Source organism: Thermobia domestica, chromosome 14 (assembly GCF_964235325.1).
Source record: "Thermobia domestica chromosome 14, izTheDome1.hap1.1, whole genome shotgun sequence".
In the NCBI taxonomy this organism is placed as follows: Eukaryota; Metazoa; Arthropoda; class Insecta; order Zygentoma; family Lepismatidae; genus Thermobia; species Thermobia domestica.
This window is the reverse complement of record NC_137467.1, coordinates 144,504,820-144,527,299: the sequence shown is the minus strand read 5'-3', so window position 1 is coordinate 144,527,299 and position 22,480 is coordinate 144,504,820. Positions and strand designations below refer to the sequence as shown.

At 37.5% G+C, this 22,480-nt stretch overlaps 1 protein-coding gene across 3 annotated transcripts in view; it reads left to right on the top strand.

Moving 5' to 3' along the window:
• LOC145670386 (mediator of RNA polymerase II transcription subunit 25-like) overlaps positions 1-22,480 on the top strand; it is a 90,146-nt gene that overhangs the window by 22,141 nt on the left and 45,525 nt on the right. For all 3 annotated transcript variants that reach the window (XM_081739003.1, XM_081739004.1, XM_081739005.1), the window contains 3 exons: positions 169-388; positions 6,268-6,413; positions 18,439-19,085. In XM_081739003.1, coding sequence (XP_081595129.1) covers positions 169-388; positions 6,268-6,413; positions 18,439-19,085 — 1,013 coding nt within the window. The remainder of the gene's footprint in view (positions 1-168; positions 389-6,267; positions 6,414-18,438; positions 19,086-22,480) is intronic.

Below are 22,480 nucleotides of genomic sequence, written 5' to 3'. Positions count from 1 at the left end.
TCATTCCACCATTTCATTCATTTCTCATCATCACCGTCTCCTTTAGCCTAGCTGGCATAACCGTGGGATGTAAAACTTAAAGATTTCATTATTATTATTTTTATTAAATATACAATTACATCCACTATAATGTGTTTAAAAGAAAGTTTATATGAGGTTTTCTTCCAGGTTAGTTGGTGGAAAGGGCGAATCGCATGCCAATATCGCCGAAGGATTAGCCACTGCTTTACAGTGTTTTGAAGACCTGCAACAAAAACGTGAGCCAAATGTAATTCCACAGAAACATTGTATATTGGTGTGTAATTCACCTCCGTACCAATTACCGGCAATGGAATCACCAAATTTTTCAGGACATACAGTAGAAGAACTGGCAGGAATACTACTGGAAGTAAGTCTCTTTATGTTGTATTCATTTTTATTACTGTTCTTAGTTTCTTGTGTCCATTGTATGTTATTTATTCTTCTATCTGCTGTCAGCTATCACTTCTGAACATTCATTTTTATCTGTTTCAATTTCTCTTATTTCCATGTCTGTTATGTTTTCTAAAATGAACATTCAGAATATATTAATGAATATTGAATGAATATTCGTTTCATTAAGCACAGTTACATTTATGTTAAATAATAATGGAAAACTATTCTGCATTTTATTGTGCTCCGTTTTGACTAATTGGTTTATGGCCTTGGTTTCGGCCCATCTAATACGGGATTCTATCCCGTTTACAATGAATGAAATGAAATGAAATCTTTACGTCCCATGATTATGCTGGTTAGGCTAAAGGAGACGGTGATGATGAGAAATTAATGAAATGTGGAATGAATGAAGTAGGAGGAAACGAGGTATCCCGAGAAAACCCACACAAACCGTGTTTGTCCACCACAAAGTTCACTTGGCGCGAGCTGGGATCAAACCCAGGGCCCCATGCACCAGAACTGAACGCTTTACCACTGAGCCACCCGGCCCTGCCCGTTTCATAATAAATATCCTGATAATTGGAATAGTGATTCGGATTCACTTTATACAATAGGTCTCGTCGTATATAGCTTCGGTACTGAATGGGGAGTAAATGTAATCAATCAATCAATCTGTAACTTGACCTGTACTTCTTTTTAATACAGCTTATATATTGAACTAAATGTGAAATGGAACTTACGCCTATCAGTGTATAATACTAAATACAGAATGTAAGAATTTTTAGTAAGAATTGTAATATTTGCTATCACGACTACAAGTATTTACTAATTGAAGGTATAGGATACGTTTTGAATCACCACTTTATATTCGGGGAGCAAAAACTTTTCCATATAATTTTGTCTTGTCTTGCAACCGATCCTAATATTTGCTAAATGAAGCTTTTTTTAAAAAAAAAGTGAGGATTCTTCACAAGAAGGAAGGAGCCTGCCTCCCTGGTATCAAAGTGCAGTTAAAGACATTGAAAAAGATGCTAGAGAATATCGAAACTATTTGAAGATAATTATGCTCTCCGGGTACAAGGTAAAGTATCGTGTGGTTTGGATTCCACGTTAAGCTGTAGGTTCACGTTTCATATGGCCTCGCTGTTGAACGGGACAATAGACCCCAAGTCAATCAAACAAGAACATAAGATCTTTTGTATCCCTGATTTATACGACCACAAGTAGTTCTTGAGAGTTTGGCGTTCAGTGATAGTTTAGCTTTTAACACATTAACACATGGGACATTACTTTACTGTTGTGAAAACTTTCTAATAGAAATTTTCTTGGTATTCGGTGTCCCCTCATAATAGGATCGTTTGAAATTATTTGTTCCTTTACAGAATTGTATTGTTATCAAGTAATGCTGTTGTGGTGAAGGTGGTTCATACATAAAAGTAAACAATTTCTTAAGACAGGTGCTTTATGTATACGGAGTGTTCGATCTTCTCTAAGATGCGAATCACTTAAATATACGGAGTCTATTTCAAAATGTATTGCAATGGTCATTTGCCATATAGTAGTTGCGGAGTTACCAGTCCTGAGCAATGTTTGGACATCATAATTTCTCATTCCGTCAGTAGATGGTGGGCAAATGCTCATAATCGTTCTCTAAGCATATCTTTATGCATGTGTGTTTTCATTTTGAATATCATCTATCATGTCAACTTATTAATTTTAATACATTTTATCTCACATATGGTGAAATTTCCAAGGAAGTCATGTCATTATAATGTAATGTATTATATATATATATATATCAGAATAAAGGGGAAGATTCAAAGATTTCAATAGTGTATGATACATGTATTTCACATTTCTAGATTTTGAGATATAATTTATTAAAAGGTTGCAAAAATGGCCGGCATTCTTGGAATGGCTTGCGACTTAGAGATCAGCACTGTAATGGTTACCCATTTATTTGTGATCTTTCGTGTTACTGGATTAGTGTGTTCCTTAGTTGTGTCTCTCTTCAGCATAGAGACAATGTGAGACGTCGACGTAACAGTTTTACGTGCAATCCGAACCATATGAACTTCTGTTGGGAATCAAACTCAGATTTCCTGCACAAGAGTTGAGAACGCTAACCGTATAATTAAGTGAGAGGTTTGACTTGGAAAAATCACGGCATTAAATGAAGGACAACTTGAATGTGTATGGAATTTTAAGCTAAAAGATTTTAGAATGATATTGTTATCCGAATTATACGCAACATTACCTTGATCTTAGATATTCTGCAGAACTCCCTCGTGGTTAAGCGGTTAACGTATTCGCCTTTTGCGTGTGAAACTCAGGTTCTGTTCCCGGCGGGAGCTTATGTGATTCGGATTCCACGTTAAGCTAGGTCCACGTCTCATATAGCCTCGCTGCTAAAAAGGGACACTAAACTGAAATCTAATTTTTAAAAAAAATAGATCTTCTGTACTTATTACTCGGTCACATGCCACAAATTGAAAAACTTCCGTGCTGCAGATCTTCAGCTAACTTCTTCGTTTTCACGTAGTGATTTCCTGTTTTAACACCTTCTATCGATTGTCAAGCCCTTCGCTGTCCTCTCTTTCTTTCGTACCACTTTACCTTCCATTACATCCTACAAGACACAATTTCTTCTCAAGTAAGTACTAGCCTGTTTCTCTTCTTCTTTGTAATTATATCCAATACTGTTCTTATCTTCTTTACTTATTCTGGCGCTTCGTCAATGGTTCTTCGTTTGACGTGCTAATTCTCTCCAGTCTTCTCCATACCACATTTCGAAAGCCGGCGGTCTTTCTTCATCGCTTTTGCGTAATGTCCATGTCCCCCCCCCCCCCCCAGAGTACAATACTCCACACAAAATATTGTATGAATCTGTTTTCTTAAGTCTTTATTCAAGGACCTGCAAAATATACTTTTCTTCTTAAATGCGTCTTTCGCTGTTCCTGTCCTTGCTTTTAATTCATGTTCGTACTTCGTGTCCTCACTATTAATGTTAGGAATTCAACCTACTTCACTCCCTCTAACAATACAATTGTCCTTCCGTAAAGATCAGCTTTAAAGTCTTCACTCCACTCTTCTAGACACACTCTTTCGATTTCTACAGTGAGTGCTCACTGATTGCGATCATCTCTCCACGCAAGAATGAGTGGCCAGCAGCCAAGCTGATAACATGACCACTTTGACTGAGAGTATTGCAGAGAAAGAACATACTCGAGGTTATATGTTGGCAGACAGCACGCTGTTAAAATGGAGATGGGCAGGATTTATCCGTATTCTAAAAGGGCATGATTGTGGGTACCCGAGCAACAGGTGCGTCAATGACCCAGTTAGTAACACTTGGGTGTGTCCGCTCCAGTGTAGTGAAGGTGTATAAGGAATGACAAGAAAATGGGGTAACGGCCTCCAAGAGACGGAACTGCAAAGGCGTACAGAAGGTTACATCGCGGAGTGAGCGACGCAACAGAATGGTTTGACAGCCAAACGAACCATCAGTGTCCGGGAATTACGTGACCAATCCAATAGTGGATGCACAACACCATTATGTGGCGTACACTGGCACGCACGAAGCTTCACAGCAAACGACGACCCACTCCTCACGACTCGTTACCGACGACTTCGTCGCGCTAAGGCACAGGAGTGCGCTAATTGAACAACGGATGATTGGAAAAGTATGTGTTGGTCCGATGAATCACTGTTCGTGCTACACCACTCGGACAGGCGAGTGCATGGGCAGTGACATTGTTGTGTATGTTCAGGTGTTAGGGGATCACGTACCCTACAATGCAGCAACACTACTATCTACACGGAGACGGCATTTTCCGGGACGACAATGCACAGTGCCACCGAGACAGAACTGTACTTCATTGACTTGAATATTCCACGGAGCTGCAGCATGTGAATTGGCCACCTAACTCACCGGATCGAACATCTATGGGATGTTATGGAACGACGAGTTATGACTCTCTCACCGACATTTGTGGGCTCATTGTCGGATGCCATGAGGAATATGTAATGTTAGATTCCCATAGAAACATATCAGCAACTTGCAGAATCCATGCCTCGCCGTGTCCAGGGACAAAATGAAAAAACAAAGTATTAGGTAAGTGGTCGCAGTTCAGTGATCACTCAGTGTACATTTAATATTTTATCCAATACTATCTATCGAATGACCAATTTTCTGTGATTCTTGAATTTTTTAGAGTGCAGTAATTAAATGCTTTATTCGTGCTATAAAGGAGAGAGAAAAATAGAACGTATTGCTACCTATCCACTAAAATTGTAATATTTAAAAAAAATTCAGGCAAAAAAAGTCTTGAAAAAACTTTTCTTTCTTTAGTAAAGCCATTTACTTTTTTCTTTTTTGTTTCTTGGGCTTTTGTACCTCTGCTTGTGATTCAAATTACCATGTACTGGTATTTCAGATCCAGAAAAATCGGCAACTGCGAAAATAACCTGTGGAGCAGACCAACTAGAGCCTTTCTGTTTCAAGTGTGCCGCTGTTGTCGATGTATGTTTACCCGTACGTCCCTCGAAAGAGGAGAGACAATTTACTGTGGCCGATATCCTTCAATGGTTGGATACCGACAGGGTTGCCACATTTAATTACTTCAAGAGCTTCGCTGTGCACCGTCTTGTTAACCATTCTAAGTAACCTACAATCGTCCTTCGCCAAGACCAAATGACTGAATGACAAATTGGCAACACAGCTGAGCTCATTCATGTCTTTTCCCAAAGCAAAGGGAAGATTCCTCCGTAAGAGGGTGGCGGGGATGAAGCCAAAGAATGTTTCACATATTTTCCGAGGGCAAGCTTGAAATTGAAAGCGTCTAAATTATATCAAGAAAGTAACTGAGGCTATGGAAATGTAGAATGAAGAAGTCGAATCGTTTTATGTACTTTGTCCCTCTTGTCGGCATTCGACATTAGCACAATTACAACACGTTGTCTTTTTATAATATAAAGAGCCATCTTTGTCAATATATTTTTAGCAAATTTTCTCCGTAACCAATATATTTTTAAAGCATATGATGCACGAGAGTTATTTTTTAAGTAAGGTCAGTTTTGCAACTGAAAGGAAAAAAAAAAATAAACATTGTTGAAAACATTTATTTTCTGAATTAACTTGTAATTCTTTATTTTTTCTTGCTGGTTTTATCATAACAAATAAGTTTTTGGATACCGTCCCCATAGAACTTACCACGTGTGATGATAGCCGATTCTTTACTATCGTTTTCACTTCTTGATCATTGTCTAAATCGTTGCCGCCCAGGAAGGCTCGATGGGAACTTCAAAGTTGTACATCTCCTGTTTCCGTGAATTTTGGTTTGAACAACCTGCACTAAATCCTGAAATCATTAACAGATAATAAATCACAACTCGATTCGTCATGGACGTTTTCTATACCTCCCTTAAATATTCTGACCCATTTCCGCTCTTGGTTATACTCATTGTATTGTCACCGTGCACCGTGCATCGCATTTCTGGCGATGAACCTTTCCAGCTGTCATGTTTCTAATGTAGGGACCTGAGGTCTGACATATTTCAGTCAGCAGGTTCGATTTCTTAAACATTTGAACCTCGCACTACGAAGCGTACAGACTGACGCCGTGAATGCAAATGGCTTCAATTTGTACGCAAGAGATGCCAAGAGCCTGCGCGCATACTTTCAAACTGTATTCACCATTAGACCTGACTTAAAAGTAATACTCGTTTCAAAGATAAACTACTTAGTAATGTTTTAAATGAAGAAATAAAAAAGAAAATATCTTTGTGTTATTTCATTTATCCTTTTGTTTCCCGATGAACATTTTCAGTGCCTATTCTTTTGAAACTTTCCAGAGAGGGATCCATTTATCTGTATTGTCACCAAGAAAAATACCTGCTCTCTTCAAGTTATACGAAAAGGCGGGAGGAGATTTACAAACGTCTCAAACAAAAAATTATGCTAAAGATCCCAGACATTTGGTATTATTAAAAGGTTACAGGTTAGTGGTTCATTTTCTTCGACGTTGCTGTCTTCACTATTTATATGTCTTTTTTCTTGATACTATATCTCTTAAACTATCACTTTCTTTTTAACTTATTACATTACACTTTAACACAGATACAATATGGAACAGTTTGTTACGATTAACTAACTCCCAACTAGTATAGCCTTGGGAATTCTGATAGGATTATTATATTTCTGGTACTAGCCGTGAGCACTCGTAGTTGACAGGTTTTAATTGAGAACCTGAATATATATCCATACATATAAACGAAGAAGAATGTCCTTAAAGAATTTCTCTACAAGAATTTGATTGCCGCATAACACGGAAGTAAGGTAGGTTGCATACAGGGTGTACTAGAAGTAGTGACTCACCTTTTGAGTAATCAGTACCTTTTTATTATAAAACAAGAATAGCATGAAACAAAATTGTAGATACAGAGGAATAATGTAAAAATCAAGTGCTTTGCAGTAACTAATCCCTATTCTTCATTTGAAGGTCCACCTGGCGGCCATTAACATTGATGCATCCCTGCATCCGGAGATGTATATTTCTGCACGCATCTTGGCACATCTGAACGGGAGTGTTGTTGAATTCCTCGGTGATTCGCGCCGTCAATTCCGCAGCACTGTTATGGGTTCTGCGTATACCTTGTCCTTCAAATGTCCCTTGTTATTGTTTTCTGCTGTGGCGCAGGATCACCGTAGAGCTCCTTCATTTGTCACAGGACTTCGTAACGTTGTCTGTCTCAAAAAGTAGGCGAACGCATTGGAAACGTTTTTCAAATGTCATGCAAGCCGCCATCTTGTAGTGTTGCCAACTGAAAAAAAGGAAAAACAAGACAAACAAAACAAGAAACAAACAAACAACAAGAATCGTACAGCTTAACCTACCGCACCTAACAACAAGTGAGTCACTTCTTCTGGGACACCCGGTACAGATAAACAGAGAAGAAATGTACATATGTTTGAGTTCTCAAATCCCCTTTCCAAGCCGAAAATAATAATAATAATAATAATAATAATAATAATAATAAAATGAAATGAAATTTTTGAGTTTTACGTCCCACGGTTATGCCGGTTAGGCTAAAGGAGACGTTGATAATGAGAGATGAATGGAATGGTGGAATGAAGAAAGTGGGAGGAAACGGGAGAACCCCGAGAAAACCCACACACACGGTGTTTGTCCACCACAAAGTTCACTTGGCGGGAGCAGGGTTTGAACCCGAGACCCCTAGCACCAGAGGTGAACGCTCTACCACTGAGCCACCGCGGCCCCCTATAATAATAATAATAATAATAATAATAATAATTAATAATTAATAATAAAACTGCTTCATAGACGATTAGATGTGCTGGCTAAGCTCTATGTGTGTTAACAATGTTAGTAGCTCTTTACTATGCGAAAAGCTGATGACACACACACATAGGCCTATACCATTTTATTACTATAAAAGATGATTTCGGCAACCAATTCTGTTGCATACAACGCCCAAATACTAATGAAGAAAAGAAATGAAATTAAATCATTCAGTTTTAAGTCCCACGATTGTGATCTTTATGCTAAGGGAGGCGATGTTTAAGGCAAGTGAATGATGATGGAAGAATTGGTGGAATGAGAAAGTGGGAGGAAACGGGAGTAACCCGAGAAAACCTACGGACACGATGCTGTCCACCACAGCACTAATTAAGAGTTTCGGCTTCAGAAATATTTATACATTTTATTCAATTTTGTCATTTTCGCCGCAGAAAACTCTGAAGTCAGCTTTAACTTTAAAATTTTAGAGAACACTGCACACATTAACTCGTAGCTTAGCGGTACGTATATATAAACAATCTAAGTTGCTTCTAGTTACACACACTTCATACAGTTGAGAGTGTTTCAAAAGCAGCTAAAGTGAAACGAAGTGTAAGTACCAGAAATATAATAATCAAATTAGGATTCCCAGTTCATATTATAGGTGTTAGTTAATCATTACAATACAGCTTCTAATTTCAAGTTTGTAATTGCGCATTTTGTTTTAAATATTTTACAATAATAATAATAATAATGCATGCATGTCAGTGTCAGTCCTTTTAATGATATGTATATTCACATATAGATCAGTTGTAAATGATGTACTAAATAAAGCGCCTGTTTGCATGTCGGATAACTTTGCATTTGTTGCATTAAAAAGATAAATCTTCTCGTTTGTCCCAACCAGAGCAACATTTGTATGAAATGCTGTATGTGTCGAATGTTCTTATAGACTTATTTGGTTTTATTTTTGTCATATCTACCGCAGCTGGTCTCTGAGGATTTAGTTCCACTATTTTGACGTTCTAAATATACAGGGTGAACCATTTGTTTTGAAACACACTTGTATTTTTTAAAGTAATTGATTTCTTTTTTTAAAAAAACTGAAATTTTGTACGATGTAATACCAACAACGGGAAATAGTTTAACATAATCTGCAGTATCTTCAGATTAACAGTGTGGCCAACCGAACATAAAATTGTATTTTTCAAATAGCATTACATCAGATTATTACATATTCAAATCTGCATATTAAACGTAAACTAAAAATACCACATTTATCGTTCAGTGTTACAAAATAAAGAATACTTCAATACCATGAACATCCAAATTTTGGAGATCTCTACAAAAGCAGTAACGCAAGTAAGTCCAGGAAATTACAGGGTGTATCAAAAAGAAAGTTACAACTTTGAAAATATATATATTGGTTTACTCATTTATCTCATAGACATGGTTTTGGTGTCATTTTGTAGCAAAATACATCAAGTTTTGACTCATGTAGTACACTAGTTTAGAGAGAAGCCACCGCAAGCGCTAGCCTTTACTTGTCCAGGTAAATGGATCGTCCGAGCTGGATCTGACATCTCTTGATTTCTTCTTTTTGGGGTTCTTCAAGGATACCGTGTTTGTTCCACTCTTACCGGCTTCTCTACTAGAACCCAGAGCTAGGATTTACTTCTCAATTAAACAAGTCACACCTGATGCTGCAAGTAATCGTCTTAGAAGGGATGTGTGCCCATCACCAATCGAAGCCACATTGAACCTCTTTAGGTATAAGGTAAACAACTTGATGTATTTTCTATAAATGACACTAAAACCATATCTGTAAGCTAAATAAATAAATCAATATGAGTTTTCAATGTTGTAAAGTCCTTTTTGATACACCCTGTACTTTAGTGGCTAATAGTATGGTCGTGATATGACATATTTCGAATGAATAATTACGAAGTAACAAAGAATTGGAAACTTGACTTTTTTTTTTTTTTTTTTGAAAGACTGTATTTCATAAAACTGTTAACAAAAGCATCACTTTCAGTCGTATACACTATGTGATCAAAAGTATCCGAACACCTGGCTGAAAATGACTTACAAATTCGTGGCGCCCTCCATCGATACTGCTGGAATTCAATATGGTGTTGGCCTAACCTTAGCCTTGATGGCAGTTTCCACTCTCGCAGGCATACTTCCAATCAGGTGCTGGAAGGTTTCTTGGGGAATGGCAGCCCACTCTTCACGGAGTGCTGAACTGAGGAGAGGTATTGATGTGGGCCGGTGAGGCCTGGTACGAAGTCGGCATTCCAAAACATTCCAAAGGTGTTCTATAGGATTCAAGACAGGATTCTGTGCAGGCCAGTCCACTACAGGAATGTTATAGTCGTGTAACCACTCCACCACAGGCCGTGCAGTATGAACAGGTGTTCGATCGTGTTGAAAGATGCAATCGCCATCCCCGAATTGCTCTTCAACAGTGGGAAACAAGAAGCTGCTTAAAACATCAATGTAGGCCTGCGCTATAAGAGTGCCATGCAAAACGACAAGGGGTGCAAGACCCCTCCAAGAAAAACACGACTACGCCATAACACCACCACCCCCGAATTTTACTGTTAGCACTCCACACGCTGACAGATAACGTTCACCGGGCATTCGCCATACCCACTCCTTGCCATCGGATCGCCACATTGTGTACCGTGATTCGTCACTCCAAACAACGTTTTCCCACTGTTCAATCGTTCAATGTTTACGCTCCTTACACCAAGCGAGGCGTCGTTTGGCATTTGGCATTTACCTGCGTGATGTGTGGGTTATGAGCAGCCGCTCGACCATGAAATCCAAGTTTTCTCACCTCACGCCTAACTGTCATAGTACTTGAAGTGGATCCTGATGCAGTTTGGAATTCTTGTGTGATGGTCTGGATATATGTCTGCCTATTACACTTTATAACCTTCTTGAACTGTCGGCGGTCTCTGTCAGTCAACAGACAAGGTCGGCCTGTACGCTTTTGTGCTGTACGTGTTCCTTCACGTTTCCAGTTCACTATCATATCAGACACAGTGGACCTAGGGATGTTTAGGAGTGTGGAAATCTCGCGTACAGACTTCTGATACAAGTGACACCCAATCACTTGACAACGTTCGAAGTCCATGAGTTCCGCGAAGCGCTCTATTCTGCTTTCTCACAATGTCTAGTGACTACTGAGGTCGCTGATAATGAGTACCTGGCAGTAGGTGGCAGCACAATGCACCTAATATGAAAACAGTATATTTTTTGGGGGTATCCGTATACTTTTGATCACATAGCGTAGATGTTTTCAAAAGAAAAAGATAGTAATGTCTTAAAGTAATGTAATATTTCGAACCGTTCCGGAGGTATGAAAAACATGGATAAAGATTGCTATACTTTACAAAATGACATAGTTGTGGGAAATGTTTAAAATTATTTTGCTTTCCTTTCTTCTGTTCAGTGGTCCCAGGTTCGATTCTCAGTGGGGGCACTCGGTCGAAAAAGTGTAAAACGTTTTTCAGGCCAGCCACCTTGACTGAGGTTTTCCTGGATTTTCTTAATTCACACCAGGCAAATGCCGGGATGGTACCTAACTTACAGGTCCCAAGCCGCTTTCTTCCTTCCTTCCCCTTCCCCGGATAGTGTGCTCGCCGATGGACGTCATCCCTCAAACGTGACGGGCTAAGTGGCCTTAGATGCCGAAAGCCCAGAAATCTAAATCCTAAATCCCCTTTTGCTTCTATAGCATTACAGGAACAGTTTTTTGGTAGTTGTAATTACAAAATGTTGTCCCAATTACGTATTAAGCAATATAGCAAACTTTACCAATGTTCATCGTATCTCCGGGACGATTTGAGTTATCAAATTGCTGTAAACGGCAGTGTGATCTTTACACCTTTTGAAAACCATCCATGTGATTGAACGTGATACTTACCTTAGCTGTTTTCCGAAATAAAAACTTACGAAAATAGGCAAGTTTTCAGTATTTTCTTATTTTTCTCTCATTTACTCGAAATACGCCACATGACTATTGTAATATTCGACACGAAAGTAGTTTGGTTGTTCATTACCCCATCCGTCTCAATTCCGCTATTACTGTTGTAGAGGTCTCCAAAATTTTGATGGTTGTCATTTTTATTTATTTATTTATTTATATGAAAGTACACAGACATACATAATTAAAGGCAACATAAACCTTACAAAGAAGAAAACCTAAAACATGAAAAGAAAGAAAAATAAAAGTAATCCAGCTATGTGAAAAATAATATACATATATATCAGTACGTTAACAAACAATGATAAATCATACATGGTCATTATTCAATATTTTATACAGAAGTTTAACAAATTTAACTTTTCTATCTGAAAATAGGTCTATCCTATCATTCAATTTATTATAGACTCTCAGCATTCGTATAGTGGGTGAATGTGCATGAGTTGAACTTTTCGACAAAGGTATATAAAAAGATATTTTGATTTCTGAAGCGATATTTTGGTACACACATGTCCAAAATTATTGTCGCATGTCTATAAATATGTTGTTGTAGAAAGATAATTTGATAACGAATTCGCCTGATATTTCTCACAATGTTAGTACATGTATAATCGGCAAAGACATGTATGTGTCAGATTTCATGTCAAAAGAGCAATAATAAGAACAATAAAACTTTCTTGTCCATTTAGTAACATTTTGTTTTACTCATTCTAATTTTCGTATTTATAAATCCTTTTCCATGAAATTTACCACAAAGATACATTTCCCGATTATACACATAGTATCAGTATTAAAAGTACGCTGCAAAATCATTATCAAATTATATTCTTACATAAAGGCAGTTATAGATATGCGACAATCATTTTGGACATGAGTGTACATAGAAAGGGATATGTTGAATTATTAATTCTATTTGTCAATATATTTCTTAAAATAGTAAGAGAATATACAATTCTTCTATCCTTTAAGCTACTTAGGTTACTTAGGTCATATTAGCGTCCTTAGTTTGTAACATTGAATAATAAGCATGATATGGTTTCGTTTAATATGCAGATTTGAAACATGTAATAAGCTGAGATAGTGTGTTTTGAAAAAAAAAAAAAATATAACTTTATGTAGTATTAATAGTAATATTGGCAGCATCCTATCGCACTCGGCTGTGATTGGCTGAGGAACGTCATGTGACCTGATCACGTGGTATAACGTCATAGGGGTCGATGTTCTCTTGATTTTGACAGCAGTACCTTGGCCCAACCCCTAAATTTTGGCAGGTGTCCGTAGGACCAGCCCACTTAAATTTTGGAAATTGCCAAATGTAAATGTTTGGTATGGTAGCCTAGGACCAGGGTATGTACCTCTTAAGTTTCGGGGATCCATTTCGATCCCCCAATAACTTGGGGGAACGAATAAGTTAGGTCAATAACCGAACACGTGGTTGTACTAACTTTTGGCAATTTGTTACCCATGAAACGAAACGAGATGGACCACCCAAATTTATAATGGTATTTATTAGGGTCCTATACTACTATACCACTTTTTTTTTAAATTTGGCAATTTCCAAAATTTAAGAGGTAGGACAATGTACCCCTCCCAAATTTTTAAAGGGCTGCACCAATGTGCCCATGCCTTATGAAAGAGAATGGATCCTTGTACACATCCATATAACCACATAAAAGAATAAGAGATCATGAAAAGGGATAAATTAGGTCAAAAACCTTTGAAATTTGAATTTTTGGCAATTTTTACCCATGAAAGGGAACGAAGTGAACTCCAAAAACTTACAGAGATACATATCCTGGTCCCTGGTCCTAGGTTTCCACACCAAATTTTTGAGTTTGGCAATTTCCTACGTACCCCTGCGAAAATTTATGGGATGAGCCAAGGTAGCCCTGCCAAAATCAAGAGGATATTGACCTATATGACGTCATACCACGTGATCAGGTCACGTGATGTCCCTCAGCCAATCAGAGCCAAGTGTGATAGGGTGCTGCCAATACTAATTTAAGAACACCGTTAATCTTTGATATTACAGAGTATGTCAAACAATGCCCCCGTGGGGATATTTGCATAGTGCAAAATTTCTTACATTTTTAGTTTAAAAGTTTTTAGGTATTTCAAGATAAATGGTCCATTATGTATGTAGCTAATACCTGGTATTGCCATAAATTCTGTCACACATATACAAAAATAAGAAATGGGCTTCTTTTCTCCATATTATTCATCAAAGTGCAATTAAAAGTATTCAAATTGACTTCCTTATTCTTAATTAAAAGTCACAAACGGTCAGGCCATGCATCTGTGATATCATGGACCATTTACAGGGGGGATCGCTTCAGAGTTTCGACAAGGAATCGTTTTACAGATTGTGCGATGAGGTGACGTTTACTATAAATCATCCTCTCCAGTTCATACCACAAAGTGGATTCAAATCCGGACTCGCAACCGGACAATCCATATAATTAGTAAACTCGATTACATTGTTCATGACGTGAGCCACTTTTGTGTTATTTTGGCCTTGTGTGTGAAAGCAGAGTGTTGTTGAAAACCTGATGTCTATTTTTATGGAGTATTGTTAAAGGATTTTATTACACTGTGTAACACACACTGCTCACACATCTTTGCCAGTGTTTTTATCTCTTGTTCATAAAAATTATTATATTTAACCCCATTTCTATTCATCCATCCAATTCATTCATTCATTCATTCAAAGCGACACAGATTCTACGATCATAATGAATAAGAGTAAGAGAAATATATTTGCATCGTATGGCTGTGGTTTTTGGTTTTGCACAGGGTCTGGAGAGATACATTGACAGCTTGTATGGTATATAGAAGTCGCACCTTACGTGGTTTGTCCGACCTCAGCTTATTGTTGATTCTGTTAACCTCATTAAATCTTGCAGGGAGCCGCGGTGGCTCAGTGGTAGAGCGTTCACCTCTGGTGCTTGGGGTCCCGGGTTTGATCCCAGCCCCCGCCATGTGAACTTTGAAATGGACAAACACCGTGTGCGTGGGTTTTCTCGGGGTTCTCCCGTTTCCTCCCACTTTCTTCATTCCGCCATTTCATTCATTACTCATCATCACCGTCTCGTTTAGCCTAACCGGCATAATCGTGGGACGTAAAACTCAAAGATTTCATTTCATTAAATCTTGCAGTAGTTAAGTAGACAAAATTTTAGGTAAGTCGAAATCTTTCCAGAAGCCTTAATAGCGTTGATGCATCATGGTCAGTCTTCTGCAAGCCGATAATCGTCGTTATGTTTTCTTACAGTCCCAAGTCTTTTTTTATTTACTGATATTGTTCAATCTTCTTCACCTGCAAGTGCTCATGAACAGAATAATATGCACTGGAACATGTAAAAATTATTTGGAGCAACTATGTAAGTGGCGTTTGGGAAGAACTTACGGTACTATGTTTATATATACTTTAGTTTTAAATGTAACCTTGAAGATACTGTTTTAACAATTGGTTATGGAAGCCTTTCTTATTGTTCTAATAATGCATGATTATTGTAACTGTTGATCGTTAAGAATTATATTCCTCAGAGTACTGGCGTAGTAGTTTCCTCATTTCCTTCATTCTTTGTAGTTTCCTTTATATGATCATACTGTTCACCAGCTATGGCGTTCCCATTTTTTATTTTTATTAATTAATTATATTGTATCTTTTGCAAATTAATTCTTTTTGCAAAATAAAGAAAGGTGGTTATTAATTTATTTTGTTGATTTTTCAGACAGTTGATTTGTATAGGAAAGTATTCTCTCTCTTTTTTTTTAATTGTTTTATAAAGCAGAACAACTTAGCACTAATGTTGTGTGAAGAATAATGACGGGGCTATTTACACAAATTAACAAACTAAACATAATAAATATGTGCAAGAGACAAGGAATATACAGGATGAACCTGAAAGATGTGCACAAACTCCGCGAGGTGATTCGTTTCTTGCATGTTGTCGAATTCCGCGTCGTGTACGAGTGACAGGAGTGCCAACCTGAAAACGAAAATCGAATCCTGACAATTGGAACGGAACAAACAGATGTGCACACCAGTCACGAATCACCTACCGAAGTATGTGCACATCTTTCTGTTCTGTTCCAATCGTCTACCGACTCACTCACGAAGTAATCCTGATAAAAAATACGCTGTACTGAACTTTACATGCTTCTTAATATAACTGTCAAGAGTCATTTCAGAAGGACAAAACGATAAACAGTTGCACAAGTGAAACCATTATACAGAATTACATATGGACAATTTCAAAGTACTACGGAGTACAGAAGAACTAATTTAGTTCAAGTTAGTTAACAACGACTTTCATTAGTCCAAGTTAAAGAAGTACGACGACTTAATTTGCATATCAGTAAGAAAAGTGAATAAAGATACGAATTATTGAGTCCACTTTGGCTCGGACTCATTTATACATAAATAGATACCAAAGATACTTCTCATTTCACTAAATGCCTCTCTGGGGTCTATGACTTCCCCCCCCCCCCCCCCCACGCACACAAAAGTACAGCATTTCGATGTATTTTATCAATAGTAAGCATTGAAACGAAACAATATTTAGAATTTTTCTTTGATTGCAATTACATAACAATAATAACAACTACAAAAAAAATCACAAAACAAACATTTATAAACTTATAAAAAAAAGTTGTTGCATTTGTAGTATAATCTTTCTGAGTAATGAATGGGGAATTTAGGTCTGAATATAATACGAATAATATACGGGAGTGAAACGTGATAATCCACAAATGTGTGTTCATCAAGATTTTACAAACACTTACACTTTTACGAACATTTTTTTTTTTTTGTTTTGTTTTGTTTAAACCAGTTTTTTTTTTTTTTAAACAGTTGGTTTAAACCAGCCAACCCTGGTTCAAATTATTTTAATACTCTCCCACCGAAAATCTAACCCGGTAGAAGGCACACGTGCTAGCCACTAGACTAGCAAGGAGGCCTAAGGAGTATAGTCTCTCTCTTTCAGTTTTACGTCTTACGGTTCTGCTGTCTAGGCTAAAGGAGGCGGTGATGATGATAAATGAATGAAATGGTGGAATGAGGAATGTGGGAGGAAACGGGAGAGCCCCGAGAAAACCCACGTACATAGTGTTTGTCCACCACAAGGCTAAGAAGTATAGTTATAGCCAAAATAATAAAGAGGAAAAAGTACTAATTTTCGTTATCAAGCAAAAGAATATGTTTGTTGAATTAAAATTATGCATGTGCAGACCTGTTTATCCCTGAAAACGCAATCCACTGTTACATTCATTATAATGATAACACACCTACCACGTTGCCTGAGTAGATAATACAGTAGAAAACTATGCTCAAAACTGAGACAAGATTAATAATTATAACGGCAGACGTTAATACAGTAAAACCCATTTTTCAGGATAGTGAGAGATTTAATTGATTTAAGCCAAATAGCACGGATGAAGATCATTCATGCGGGTCCTAGTTCTTTACGTACTTAAAACTTTAAGTTGAAACAAATGATGTGAATATCTTTGGTCTTCCAAGGGAAAACAGAGACCAAAATATTTAATTACAAGTCCGGCTGTAGAATCTCTCCGAATGTAGAGGTTTTTCTAAGGTGGTACAGTACCCTGTATCAGTGGTTAGTGCTGTGCCTTTCAAGGTGCGTATCCCTACGATTAGAGCTTGAAATATAGGTATTTTCACCTCTAAGATTGATTTTTATTTCTTGAAAGATAAAAATAAGGGCTCATTTGTTTAATTACACGACAATATAAATGGGATTTTTGAATGGTTCGATTTTACCGATTTCTTCGTCAGGTTCGTTTAAATGGCTCATGCTTTATAAAAATGACTTTCACAATACAAGGAACGTGTGAAAAAATGAACAAAATAAAACTGTTAAAATCACCAATCGTTTCATAGAAGAAAGAATATTTGCCCACATAGACCAATGTGCTCAAGAAACCAAAATGCAGCAGGTATTCAGCAACTTTGTTTTTCCTCATTAAATATATGTATGAGTTTCGTTGTGTAAAATCTTTTACATATCATTTCAAGATGAAAAAAAAAATTATCCCTGTACATAAAATGGTTGTATACTTAAGTAATAGAAATGAAAATGAAATCTTCAGTTTTACGTCCCACGGTTATGCCGGTTAGGCTAAAGGAGACGGTGAAAATGAGAAATGAATGAAATGGTGGAGTGAAGAAAGTGGGAGGAAACGGGACAACCCCGAGAAAACCCACGAGCATGGTGTTGTCCACTACAAAGTCCACACGGCGCGAGCTGGGATCGAACCAGGGACCCCAAGCACCGAATGTGAACGCTCTACCACTGAGCCACCACGGTCCCCATACTGCATTTAAATTAGCCTTGAAGATGTAGAGAGAATCTAGCTTTCTATTACTTAAGTGGGGGCGTGGTGGCTCAGTGGTAGAGCGTTCACCTCTGGTGCTTTGAGTGGGTTCGATCCCAGCCTCCGCCAAGTGAATAAACAAGCACCGTGTGCGTGGGTTTCCTCAGGGTTTTCCCGTTACCTCCCACTTTCTTCATTCCATCATTTCATTCGTTACTCATCATCACCATCTTCTTTAGCCTAACCGGCATAACCGTGGGATTATAATTTTTAATGCAATATATATGAAAGTACTACAACTTCCGTAGTTTCTTGGCAGATTTGCCCCTATACTTTCAAGCTTGGCTTACACTTGTTATTAATAAAGTATATCTATACATTATTCTATTTCAGTTTGAAAGAAAGACCGATCAGTCCTACACCTAACGTTCCACCTCATCAAGGTATGCCAGCTGCTCCTGTTCCAGTACCTCCTGGAGTGGTATCAATGCCTAATCAACCTTCTCCCGTGGGACCTCCTATGGACATTCCAGTGACAGCACCTAATATGGCTAACATATATCGGCCTCAAGGGCAAGGATCACCCATTCCACCTCCGCCTACAGGTGGCGTCGTTCGTGCACCAGGAGCTCAACCTAGTCCTAACACGTTCAATCAAGGTCCAGCCGCACAAATGCAACCAGTAAACCAACAACAAGCTTTCCGTTTAAACGTTTCGAATCAAGCTGTCGGACCAAGAGCACCGAATCAACTACCAAGCGGACTTCAACCAGATACTCATATGCTGAGAGGTCCAGGTCCAAGATGGCCACAGTTTCAAGCTCCCAATCAAACTATGTCTCAACAAGGATTAATGTCTGGTTCTATGCCACCTCAAGCAATATTCCAAAACGTGGGGAATTCAGCTGGATTTCAGCCTATACGCCATTTTGGACCTACTGGTGGTGCTCCAACAACCACCACGAGTGCTTTAATAGATCATCTCAATAGGCCAACGCTTCCCCTGCCTAGTCACTTTCAAGCAATGGATAATAATATAGGTAACGAACATAATATTAGATTTTTTCTTTTTTAAGTAGAAGAATAGCTACAATAGTAACTTCGGTATACCGAAGTTTGGTGTATATTTATATTGGTTAGTTTATAAAAGTGTTGTTAGTTGCGTTAATATTCCCGTTACTTCTTTGAGTGAGCTTCTTCAGCTCTTATGAATATTTGAACTTTTTTGTGATCATTATATATATATATATATATATATAGGGTGTTTCAAAACAACACCGACAACCTTTGGCAGGTGATTCCTGACATCAAGATAAGACAAAAAGTATATACCAACCTGGGTGCACAAATGCTTCCTTTCGGAGTTAAAGGCTGCCGAAAACATGAAAAAATTAAATTTAAAAGTCCATAGCTCCAAAACTATGGGACCTACCGCAGTCGGGTCAAGAGTTCACTTAGGAACTAATAAGTGTCCTATCCAAATAGCCATGTTTCAGAGTCTTGCGATACTTCCGCAACAATTTTTGTAGAGGTAGTTGTGAGTATTTCAAATTATATGCCCACAGCCAAACTCCGTTTGTAAAAGCTATTGTGGAAGTATCGCAGGATTCGGAATTATGGATATTTGGGTAGGGCACATATTAGTTCCTAAGTGAAATATTGACTCGACTACGGTAGGTCCCATAGTTTCGGAGCTAAGGACCTTTGAAGTTCATGTTTTCGGCAGCCTATAACTCCGAAAGAAAGCACTTGTGCACCCAGGTCGGTCTATACTTTTTGTCTTATCTTGATGTCAGAAATCGCCTCCCAAACGTTGTCGGTGTTGTTTTGAATATATATATATATATATATATATATATATATAATGTAAACTCCAAGCGTGCTATAGTCGCGAAAATATAGAATTTTCTTATTTTCTTCTGTTCCCTCGTGTTCAAACCATCTTTTCGGTCTCATTAAATGATATTTTAAATATATAAGTTAGCAATTGATTCGTCATTAAATGTTTTGTTCTGTTAGCTTCCAGTAACGCTCAACAGGAGCTACCCATGAAAGTTTGTGTGACAGGCTATAAAAATTGCTTGTTATATCCGTCATTACATCATACATCGTATATAGATAATACAGTATTTATTTTTATATTAATTATGACGGTTCTTATTTTGAACTGGTTATTGATTATTATTTTCAACATGACGTTCCCTTGTATCAACTTACGGGGAGGAAGTTGCAGATCTCAACCTCAAACATTTAAATTTATCTCCACAATTTCAAACACTTAATCTGATATACCTGCCAATTCTTGTCTTAGAACATGCTGTAGAATCACATATTCTAACACATACAATATTGTGTTGCTGGGCTTCTGCAAGGTTCTTCCACAACTTTCTGTACTATCTGTTGTTCGTGTCCCTAGGTTTCTTCGCGGTTTTTCCATAACTTCCTCTTCTATCTGTTCTTTGTATCACTGAGTTTCTTCGAGGATCTTCCACTAATTTCTCTTTCTTATCAGTTCGTCCAGATTCGTTATATATATGTTGTCTCTTAGAGTGTGAAATTATGTATTGCATTTGTTCGTGTCACAAGCACCTGTGGCGGTAATCCTGTAATTCGACCCTCATGTATGCAATGTAGCGTATTGAAGACGATCTGCCAATGCAAGATGATCTTTCCTGATGTCTCCCCAAGTTTAACTGTACCGGATTTAATTCTTGAAGTGACTGAGAGCCTATGTAAAGAATTAGTCTTATATATCACTGCTGAACCGTTACGGACGTCATACAATATGGGTGAAAGACAACTGCAAAAGAAAAGCCACTATTTTATATTTAGCCTCCTCAGAGTTGAATTGAGTACTTGTTAACATGTTCTGTCGCTGTCCCGAGGATTAGTAAAAATCTTAAGTTTACATCTTTCTGCTGGAAAGCATCGATATCTTTTTCAAACGATATGTTTTTGAAAGTAATGATTATATATTAGTATTTTAATTTAATCAGTTTATCCTTCTGTAGATACGAACGACAGCAGGCTACGCTGTTGTATAACGTTTTACTATGTATTATATTATGTAAGCATTTATACAACGCTTTTAGTTATTCGGCGGCTTTTTATTTGTAGTGGCATGATCAATACTTGTGCCCGAGTCTGATATCGTCTGATTGAACTTGAAAACTAATTACGCTACCGGAGTTCGCGGTTCAGGCGGACCCAGGTCAATGTAAATTATTGTTATACGCTTAATTGAATATCACATATTCCGAGAGTTAAATTTGCAGTCATATAGCCACCATTCACGTACATTAATCTGTGGAAGTGTTGCAAGCTCTTCACCTGGCTGGAGAGTTATCATTCGCCCGCCGCTGATATAATAGAATTTTAACATGATGTCTATCGGTCATGAGATTTGTAAATTTGAGTGGTTGGTCCTGGAAGTCTCGAAAAATAATAAATTTTATTGAAGTTATTATCTAGCCAAAAGTTCCACTAGAAGGAAAGTAAGGGTAGGGATGGAGAGTTTACCCTCCAGTTTATCATATGATAGATTTTTTAAAACATTTTATTTTCGGTTTGTATCATTTTCGAAGTAATGTTTTCTACCATGTAGTTTCTTTTTTCTTTAAGTATGCGTAAGAGTAAGAGTTACTCATATTTCTTACTCACGCAAGCATTAACAGATAAAAATGTCTCTCTTAATGTTTCAATGACTGTTTCTCGTCTTTTTCTTTACGAATTCTTTAAGGAAACAGCGTTGATAGAAAAAATAACGTCAGTTGCCTTCCATGTTGAAGCAAATTAAAACTAAAGTGTTCTTCTTCCACTAGCCTGTAGACCCGGCTTCATGGGAAAGCGCATGATGCAATTTACTTCTAGAATAAAATACAAAGCAGAGTCAAATGGTTTCTGCTTTGTGTCTTTCAATAACCTAGGGGCTAAGATATTAAGTTTCAAATTATGCAAACCTTTCAAAACAAGTGTAAATTGTTCCGCGTTTAAAGGGTTTCCTGCTTTTAAAAAGCCCACTGTATGTACTTCTTTACAGAAAAAGAAAGTTAATGTAGCATATTTTGAGGTATTCTTTGTCTTACATTTGTTTTGCTTCCTCTTCTCGTGTGTTGAAGCTGCTGAACAAGCAAGTGACATGTTATATATCTACGCCCAACTATTCAACGCCTACTAGAATAATCATTCTAGTGATATCCTTGAATGAATATTCGTCGTAGCACAATGGATGAAAGATATCTAGAACTGTACTAGGTTTACCCGTTTAAGGTTTTATTTTCACAGTAAAAAACACATACATACAAGTAAGGAACAACACTTCGCTTATAATTTGTTTACACATGGAAGGAAATATAGTTCGAATAATGTTTACTTAAAAAAATGTATTGAAGAAGATGATAAACCATCATTGAAACGTCTACGGTAAAGAGTGTCA